General features: G+C 37.7%; 1 protein-coding gene across 1 annotated transcript; it reads right to left on the bottom strand.

Annotated features, from left to right (window-relative positions):
- Positions 1-157: 157 nt before the first annotated feature.
- zdhhc7 (zinc finger DHHC-type palmitoyltransferase 7) lies at positions 158-8,387 on the bottom strand. Its single transcript, XM_057348514.1, has 8 exons — positions 8,207-8,387; positions 6,983-7,059; positions 5,378-5,671; positions 5,089-5,213; positions 4,674-4,770; positions 3,417-3,498; positions 3,185-3,315; positions 158-2,936 (listed from the first exon to the last, which is right to left on the bottom strand). The coding sequence occupies exons 2-8, from the start codon at positions 6,983-6,985 to the stop codon at positions 2,757-2,759; spliced, it is 912 nt and encodes a 303-aa protein (XP_057204497.1). The 5' UTR covers positions 6,986-7,059; positions 8,207-8,387; the 3' UTR covers positions 158-2,756.
- Positions 8,388-10,661: the final 2,274 nt, after the last annotated feature.

A 10,661-nucleotide genomic window follows, 5' to 3' on the forward strand; every position in this document is an offset into this window, starting at 1 on the left:
TGTTAGCAAAGTCAAATAAAACATTGACATTTCTAGGAAATTGTAACACGGTTATTAAAAAGCGAGTAGGTCTCTAGGTGTTCAGCTCTTAGTTAGTATTTAGTTGTTTTACGTTTAGTATTTGAATAGAAGTGCTTTGATCATATCTGTAAAAGGCCTGAACACAACTGGGTTGCATTGGCTTTTATTATGTAAAAGAACTTTACATAAGAACATCATGACACTTGATGAAAGTATCAGAACAATATTTGCTTACACATTTATTACAGACATCATTTTACAACCGTAGCTTTCTGCCTGCAAACTCCGTATTCAACAAGCCAAGTTCAGGCCAGTAAGAAGAATGATCTAATATGGGGAAAAATTAGAGATTCGTTTTCCACATTTTGTTGACATTATGGCCACAGGTATCACACTGACCACGGGATCACACTAAATCCAAGGCTTTCAACAATCTTTCAAAGACCAAAACTCTCTGCTTATACAGTTAGTTTTACAGTCAAGTAATATCTAGAATCACAAGTCTACTTTTTTTTTTTAGAAATAGAACTGATGTCAGGCAAATACTGTCAGAGTACATAATGCAAAACACGTCTAATTCAAAAACATTACAAATAATTGTTCCTCTACGCAAAAAAATATAAAGTATAAAAAGTATGAGATACATTCTTAGGGATGTGCTGATAAAAGGCATGTCGTCTCATCACATAATCTTCAGGGATTGCATATAGTACATATTCCCTTTACAGAAAAAGAATAACTCAGATGTTGTTTAATAAAACAGAATTTAAAGCCAGTCTAATCTGAGGAACATCTTATAAAATCTCTTAAGGGAATGTGTAAAACAAGGGCCTAAAAATAAATCATAACATTGGCACACTCAAAACATGATTAAAATGCTGGAGAAACAAAATCGTTCTGATTGATTTGATCTATATTGATGTATCTGGCATCATAAATATGCAAGAATCATTGTCAGTTGGTTCAGAACTTCTAGTCATTTTTGTTCAAATGCATCTCATCTCATATAGAAAATAATGAACACGAATTTTCTGATTTCCAAACTTATGCCTGAAAACACATGACAGTATTGTAAACATAATATCCACGAGTGTTAATACACATTTACCTAGATTGTTGAAATGGAGTGCTGATAGAAAGCCTCACGTGACCTCCTGCACCATTCTAGAGCAACATTCTGTTTGTTCTATCATGGCATTTTTTTCTAAGAAAAAACGATGATTTCGATCATACAGTTTGAATCTCACAGAACCTGTTCGGGTCACATTTCCTACCATAAAGAAGATAAAATGACAAAGTTTTTTACTAAGGGAAATTAAGCTAGTTATGAAACTAATGGTGTTTTGCAATTCAAAACGACTTGTTCTCAGCCTGAGCTTCCAACGTCAACCAAAAGCACCTGAACAAAACATTCCCGATGTTTACAGACAGAATATGACAATATGGTTTGCGCTCCACATTCTTTATGCAAATTACAATTTAGTGTTTATTCTTTTATTATGTCAGCAGGTTTTGTTAGATTCCTGCAGTAAGACGCATCGACCCTGCCAAACGGCTTCCAGCTTTATTACATAAAAACATTTTCCAAAAGGAAAACTCAGTGGTCACCATAAAACCATTCTCTAAGCTAAGATACACGCAGACTACCGATTAAAAGTGATGACAACAAAAGATGCGACATGAAATAAAAACGTGATAGTCAGCCTCTATGACAGTCAGCTCAGTATCATGGACCTGATGTGGACATACTTTAATCACGTATGTCATAATGCGATTTATCTTTATCTACCAGAACAGCATGTGTAAGATGTATATAGTTACCATGTCCATCTAGCTATAAGCATTTTGTGGGACTGGCGTTCATTTTACAGAACGAGGCTCTAGTTATCTCTACAATACATGAAGACAAGATGATTTAAAATGACATCATCACTTACATTATGAGATAGATGCTAGCTGCAAGCTCTTAATACCTATGAGGGTGAATCTCAAGAAATGTTTAAGACGAATATTTCACCACAAAATCAAGAAGAAATCTGTGGTGCGTGAATGTAGGAAAGCACCAACAAATACTTAAAAAATCGTTACTGTAAATCAAAAATGCATATTATGATTGATTTAAACATAGAATGGCCACATTCACATTGCATGAATAAGAATGAGACTTTTGTATGTCAACTATGCTAAAAACATTTAAATGGTCCTAAAAAAGACTTTTGTTTAATTCTTTTGTTTTAGAGGTGAAATATGACCTTGACATTTTCTAACAGAGATTCACCCAACAAACCATTTTTGGCAAAACACATTCCCTTACAAAATTCTGTTTGGTTTATGATGTATTTGATCAACCAGCATTTGGTAACCGGAGATGAGAATGAGTTTAGTCACACAGTAGCTCTATTTAAACAGCAAGTGATTTCTTTAGGCTGAATAAGAGACATTGACATCCTTTAAATGTTTTGAAATTTCCAAAACCTAGTCCACTTGAAAAGAAACTAAATCCATGAGTGTGCACGTTCATGAAGACGATGCAAGCAAAACAAGTACGATCCGCCTTAGGAGGTAATAACGTGTGGACACAGACGGGCCGTGTCGAGTCGTAGCCTCATTGTTCCAGGTGCAACGTCAATAATTGTGCAGGATTTTATTGTAGTACCATCAAACCTGCCACAGCATTAAGGAAGAACTCCAATCTGAGTGGGGTTCTAGGCATACAAGTGTACGACATTCTTCGCTCAAACAGAGAACTCTGCCCCGCCCTTCCGACCGCGGACCATGAGCAGGCGCCGGAGGCGGAGTCCAGCGAAAGGGTTGAACCACAGAAGAGAGGGCGGGCCGCCGAAAACGGCCTTCATTCCCTCCCATCGCACCCGCCTCTCCCATGTGGGCTTCTCATTCTTCAGCCTCTCGATTTCCTACGCGGAGAAAACGGTAAAGTTACGTTACCGTTAACATGGTCTGCAGGTTCCTTTATCTAAAATGTTGCATTTGGTTGTATATAGACCCACGTTTAATTTTTTATGTGCCGATGGTGGGGAGGTAAATGTGTATATTTCAATTCAAATAATATATTCTTTGTAGGTACCTCTTATTTTAATTTGTACTATTATTAATATATGAATTACAACATATAATTTATTTTGTAGTAACAAGCAGCTCCCACCGTCTCATCGTTACAGATGGAGTGAATCTGAGTGCCAAACATCACAGCGGTGAAGGTGAGAAACAGCAGCGCTTCTAAGCAGAGGAAAATCAGGAGCATGACGGCCACAGGAGGAGAAAAATCACTGCATTCTACACAACACAACACAAGAGATAAACACACACGTCAGATACTCTAAACACACAGAGAATGCTGGAATGTCATTATGAAGAATAAATGTGAGATTACCCACCGTTCCACTGGACTTTAACACAGGTGACGAAGTGGAAACCGCTGAGACAGAGCGCATGCAAAGAAATAGAGGCTATGTACATCTACAAAAAAAACACACACACAAATATTACATGTCATAAAATTCAGAACTCAACACATCAAAATGCACAGTGCTTCTGTTTCCATATAAACCTCATAGATAACTATACCTATAGACGCTTTCAGCAGCAACAACATAAACAAACGTGTCCCAAACTTAACTTCCAGTAGACTACCACAAAGAACGGTTGAGTAGTTTCAATTAAATTCAATACAATTAATATACAATACAATACAAATGAAATCTAAAATAAATTGATATATTACTAGCCACCGCCAGACGGATAACCAAACACAGACCAGAAGTTAACTTCGGGCCAGGTGCGTGCGTCTGATGAAATCGTCTATAGCAGGGGTCTCCAACCTTTTTGTAAGCGAGGGCTACCTGAAGAGATAAAATCATCTAGAGGGCTACTTGTAGATAAAATACTTTCAAACTTTAAACATGTGATGCATTATTTTTTGGCTCACAGGATCAAATTGAGTTTTCTTTCACATATTTTTGCACTTGAATATGCTAAAGCTTAAAACGTGCTAATAATAACATATTAATCACATTTCATGACGATGTAGCACTTGATTGATTGGTATAGTCACAGATTTGTCAACTGTCCTGAGCATTATTGTTGAGCCCTTTGTTTGGCGGGCACCTTACAGAGTTTATGCGGGCCACCAGGTGCCCGCGGGCACCACGTTGGAGACCACTGGTCTATAGCATTTACCAGGATTAGCTGAGCACATTAAAGCAGTAAACGCTGTAACCTTTCAATATTAAACAACAATATTTTATTATGAATGATAATGATCACAATAAACATTAACATCAATAGGATTGATATTAGCCTTTCTGTAAGCTGTTTATGGTTGCCATGATAATAATGAATCATAACCATCACATTTCAAAAACACCTGCACAAATGATGATGTAATCATGTGAATTTTGTGTCAAAGCCTGAAAAACAGCAGAAAACTGAAAAGCAGGTCAATAACAACATCACTAGGGATCATGCAGACTATATTAAAATGACCAAAATATTGCAAAATGGTCTTCAATAACGGAATGATATGAATACTTTGAAAAGTATTTTTCAATATGTCGTGTTATTTAGCTAATCTTCTTCAATATCGTGCAGCCCTTTAATAGACCCAGCAGGAGTTTGGTTTCTGGAACACTTACAGTAAAGAGGACGAAGAATCGCTGGTTGCTCTCGCCCACACAGTTGTTGACCCACGGGCAGTGATGATCCATCTTCCTGATGCATCTCTTACAGATACTACAACAACAACACGCTCAGAAAATCAGATGCAACACGGTCAAAAAATAAACGCAAATACTTGATCTGAAGAAAATGTATTCTTATGAAAAAGCTGAATTCCTTCTTATTTCCAAATGAAACAATTCCTTCACATACTGTATGTACTAACATTTACAATGCAAAGCTCCTCCCACTCCATCAAAACCATTCATCAAAACTAAACTGTAAAAACTTGGATTGTAAATCATACTAAACTTTAAAATCCTCTTATGAACCAGACAATATTCAAATGATTCTTTACAAATTAAGCCTGCTATTATCAGTGATGATGAATACCTGCAGTGGTGCGCTCGCTCTGGTTTAATACTGCAGCATTTGGGACATTTGTAGATCACCTCTCCCGGCTTCAGCTGCAAGCTCTCCATGTATTCTTTAGTGGCGTTCCCTTTAGGAACCGCTCCCTGAAAACAAAATACACTCCATCAACATGAGAAATGAACACATGGCCTATAAAAACATGCAAGATGAATAAAGAACACCAAGCGTGAAATCTAAACCTACTGTACTTTCTAACAAAAAAGCTAAAAATGTCATGAAGATATCATCTTGCCCCCTGGTCTCTTACCGGATCAGACAGCATGGTCCGCAGGTGCGACGTCAGTGCTAGCACGGCCAGGAAGTTGAAGGCCACGCCGTTGATGAGAGAGTACCAGAAGCTTTTTGAAGGGAGCAGCATGACGAAATTGACCACAAACTGAGCGTACATCACCAGAAACCAGGTCATGAAGGCGCACACCATCCCGCAGCTGTCCTGAATGAACCAGACGCGACCGGAGGCCACCTCCTCCTCTCCTCCATTGAGCAGAGGCTGATGCTGCTCCACGTCCCTCAACCGGTGTCCCGAAGACTGCATTCTGTCCTGAGACACAGAAAAAGACACATTTCTATATTTTATTGTCACTTGCACTTTTTTATAAATACTTGTACTGTACAGCCCTGCTGCAAATGCTTTGGCAATACAAATGTACCATTTTTGGCACGCAAATGATGCACACTTAAATTGAAAATTAAGAAAACACATTCATTTTTATATTATAATAATATTAAATTAATAGAAAATGAGCGACAGATAGAGAGGAACAAAGAGACAGACGTACACATTTGAATGCATGAAATAGCGTGTTACCCCACCTTTAAATATGTAACCCCAAGTATGAGCAACCGTAATAGTGAACTGATTCATTAAAGTGAAAACTTGTCATTCATTGCTTTAACACACGGGGCTACAATCTGGCTACAATCAGTGTTCGCTATTATCTCCACTGATCTTACTGGCTCAGTTTCTGCATTGGGTTTGTGCTGAAACTCAGCGACTCATTTACATAGAGATGCATTGAGATGCAAATCCTGCAGAAAACAAAGCGCAAACAGCCTTAAAGACAGATGTGTGTGAGTGCCAAAAACGTCTTTAAAGGGATATTTCACTACCAAATCAAAACGTCGCCATGTTTTACTCACCCTCAAAGGTATCCTAACTGAATATGGGTTTCTTCTGGAAGAATAATCCAGTCAGAGTTATGATACCACGTATCATTTTGCTTCCATGCTGTAGAATGGGGGTGAACGGGTGTTGATTTTTTGAAGCTCCAATAAGTCCATCCATCGATCAGAGAACTGCTCGACACGGCTCCGTGGTCTTGACAAAAGTCTTGGGAAGCGAATCAATGATCTCTCTCTTCAAAAAATCAACACCCGTTCACTCCCATTCTACCGCTTGGAAGAAAAATGATACGTGGTATCACTGGATTATTCTTCCAGAAGAAAACCATATTCAGTTAGGATACCTTGAGGGTGAGTAAAACATGGCGACGTTTTGATTTGGTAGTGAAATATCCCTTTAAGAATCAAACAGAAATAAGAACTGATCAGATATTCTTCACATCGTCATATTTACGTAAATCAAACAGTGCAGTGATTTCTCATGCAACAGATCCTATTGTGTTGTTATGTGCGTTGCGGTTGCTAGAACATTCTGGGTGAATGCCAGCACATAGCTTACTGGCTACAATCACGAAAGAACACATCACATCCATCATATTCTGGTCTGTGGATATGGTTTAGGTACCTCTTCTAAAGGATTTTCCATCAGTTTTATTGAGTCGACTACTTAAAGTAACAGCCCAAACATTCATGAGGGATTGTTCAGATGTAAACAACAGAAATGACTCACCATACAGAGTGACCCTCACAGAAACATCCTCTCAAACCCTGTTGGGTCTGAACTTAAAGGCATCCGCAGTCTGGGACCTGAAGGAGACACACACGTTAAAAGTCGATAAATGCAAGAAAGAAAAGCTTGTCAGCACACAGAGCAATGCAGATTAAAATGTTGTAAAACATTTCTTTACAAGTCTAATCTGAACCCTATAGTGTGACGATCAGAATCATGATTTGAAAAGTGAGAGGTGAGCACCCTGTCAGCCCAGGTCATGAACATTAATAAAAGGAAAAACATTTGACGACATCCAAGTTAAATATTAAACTGAAGTTTGCGTAGTAGATAAAACACAGATAGGCATTTTACACTGTGTGTAACCTTGAGTTATCCTCTTCCATAACCTTGACTTGCTGTGCCAAAACTGTACAGTAAGCATTACTAGCACAGGGATAAAGTATAACCCAGCATTAACAATTTGAGAGAAACAAACAAGATTACAAAAATGCATAATTTCATACTCGATATATTTATTTTATTTATATGTGAAGAACTAACACCGTGAAAAACAACTTATAACATAGACATCTAATAAGGCTTCTTAAAGGGACGGTTCACCCAAAAATGGAAAAACTTTCATCATTTATTTACCCTCCAAACCTCTATGACTTTCTTTCTCCTGTAGAACACAAAATAAGTTATTGTGAAGAATGTTGACAACCAAACAACATTGGCACCCATTGACTTCCACTGTACGAACAAAACCACCGAGACATTTCTCAAAATATCTACGTTTGTGTTCCACAGAATAATAAGCCATATACAGATTTTGGGTGAAATGCTTGAACCCAACAGATCCAAACGATTTTTATGAAAAAACATCTAATTCAAACCCAAACATCTAAAACGTGTCACTGATTTAAACAAATGTTTTGTACAGCTGAAAATAAAAAACATATATTATTTATTAATAATAAAAGAAGACGGAAATGTGTTTTTTGTATTGATTTCGAGCATCCACAAAACACATTGATCTGTGTGTTTATCTACTCTTCCGTCTCACCCTTTATCTAAAACACCTTCTGTTTATTAAACACATGACATGTCTTTATCATAACTCTTCTTTTAATAATACAGCCTGTTGTTATTCCCATTTGCAATGTGTTCCAAAAAAAGAAATCCGTCCCATAAATCGCAGCCATTCAAACACGATGATGAGGATTTGTTTCCTGTACTCACCGGCTTCAGATTAAATGTTTATCCACCGGCTGTGATCCCCAGATGAGTGATAAACACAAATAAAGAAATAATTTCATTTCAAGGGCTGTTAAAGAGATTCTATAGATGTGAAATAATAACGAGGAACACACACACTTCCGGGGTTCAGCGCGATCGTTCTGCTGCTTCTGCTGTGTGATGAGTGACAGATCCGAACACGCGTCGCTGCAACTCTGCCCTCCACTGGCGGATTAGAGAACTGCACTCAAGGGTTATATTTGTTATGCCTGCATTTCATTCATACCAGACCAAGTCCTATCTACCTGAATAAGGGAAACAGATATATGAAATTGTTCAGATTAAAACATGTTTCTGACTAAAATTTTAACCCGATACAAATGGGGGTTTCAAACTTTTAAAACTAAAATTGCACTTAAAAACTTCACTTTAATTTTCTTTCTTAAATTCGTACCATGGGATGTTTTCAAACTTCAAGGCTATAACGAGCAGGCTAAATGTTCAGTTTCATCTAGTTATGTTGAGAACGGTTTATAATAGCAATGTTAAAGGGGTCATATGGCGTGAATACGTGTTTTTCTGTGTCTTTGGTGTGTTATAAGTTGCCCATGCATGTATTAGACACGTAAAATTGCAAATATTAAAGTGTGGGAACAAAAGATGCATTCTATCTAAAAGCGAATGCTCACCCAGACCTGCCTGAAACGCCTCGTGTAACCACACCCCCACAAATCTACGTCAGTTCGTGGTATGATTTGACTAAGACCGCCCAAATGTATACTCAAGTAAGGTGGGCGTACCTGTCAGTACAATTGAAGAGGAACCTGATGTTCCAAATATGGTAAGAGGCGTTACATTTCCGTCACACGCTTGCAGTATTCCACCAATCACTACGCACTGGTTAACTGGCCAATCATAGCACACCTCGCTTTTCAGAGATGAGCTTTGTATAAAATCCGCTCGTTTCAGAGAGGCGGGGCTAAGAGGAGATACAAACATGCACGGTATGTGGAAAATACAGCGTTTTTGAACCTTAAATCGTGTACACACTTTGCATTACATCTAAAACAAACGATATATTCGTTTTAGCCGTTCATATCACCCCTTTAAAGCAAAGACAAACGCTGCGTCCGAAACCGGCTACTTCAATAGTATATAGTAGGCGAAAATGAGTATGAGTCATGAATAGTATGCCCGAAACCTCAGTATGCAAAAAACAGTAGGCGAGAAATACCCGGATGGTCTATTACTTCCGCCAGGATTCGTGAGTGTGGATCGGATGGACCCTTTTCTATCCCATGATGCCACGCTAACTATTGTATCTTTTATATTTAAAGCACATAAAAATAGCCTATAATAACACATATTTGCCTTTCTTGAAAATCAATCCATAAGATATTCAGCAAACTAAAACATTAAAACAATTGTCCTGATCTATTCAAATTTCACATGGATAAATGTGTTTTGCATGGACTCTGTCTGAATAAATCATTTGACGTGCATGGTTTCATGTGATGTGTATGTTAATGTTTTACTTTGTTTAAATGTATTAAATATTATTCTTGTTGATACAATGTGTTTTATGTCTTAATGCCTTTTTAATGTATTTATACAATAAAAACACCCCGTGTAAAATACACTTCAAAACCTAATTTACCACTGGGTGGCGCTATTGACCAGCCTTTTCTTCCACACAACAAATAAACTCATGTTTGCATGACCTAACACATGTGTTTCGTTCTGACGTGCATTATAATGCGTCCGTGGCTTCATGATATTTTTCTCCATCTGTTGTTTTGTGTCTCATCTGGCTTTAGTTTCACTAAAGATTTGCCTTCAAAGCATTTCCCAGTAAAGGATTTCCTGTTCCACTCTTAAATCTCTGCCACCACAGTTTATCCACTATTGCACCAATTCCAGCAGTCTGCTTGATAAATAAATAAAAAACAGCCACAGGCCAGCCAGCAATACCCTAAAGCAGATTAAAGGCTGAATCGTGGGAGCAGGAGTTTCCCAGACTGCTCAGAAACATTCGGCCTAGAGTATGGCTTTACACAACATGATCCACAAAGTGAATTTCCAATAAAGAAAATCTCATCCAGCTCGTAGATATGCATGTAAACAGACCATAATACAGCCATGCTATATTGTACCACTGTGCAGCATTAATATAGATGCTTTCACAAATCATGTGTCACACTTTGAAAACACCATCAAAATCAAGACATTATTTTCATGACAATTCATGCATTTTTAAACCCTATTGTATTTACAAATAAACAAAACTGGAAACAGTATTGTTGTACTGCCTTTAATACATGCTGAAAACATTATAAAAACATTCATTTACAGTAATTGTTCACTTATAGTATTCAGAGTGTCTTGAAGTGCTAATGATTTTGTCACCTGGTTGAACGCTTGGCAGTCAAATGTGATGATGATCGACTAATGATTCAGA

This window comes from Triplophysa rosa, linkage group LG12 (genome assembly GCF_024868665.1).
Source record: "Triplophysa rosa linkage group LG12, Trosa_1v2, whole genome shotgun sequence".
NCBI classification, from domain to species: Eukaryota; Metazoa; Chordata; class Actinopteri; order Cypriniformes; family Nemacheilidae; genus Triplophysa; species Triplophysa rosa.

Coding starts and splice junctions, on each gene's coding strand:
- zdhhc7 (XM_057348514.1), bottom strand. Junction 3,499..4,673: donor GATTCTTCGTCCTCTTTACT/GTAAGTGTTCCA, acceptor TTTTTTTTGTAG/ATGTACATAGCCTCTATTTC. Junction 3,316..3,416: donor TGTTAAAGTCCAGTGGAACG/GTGGGTAATCTC, acceptor TGTGTTGTGTAG/AATGCAGTGATTTTTCTCCT.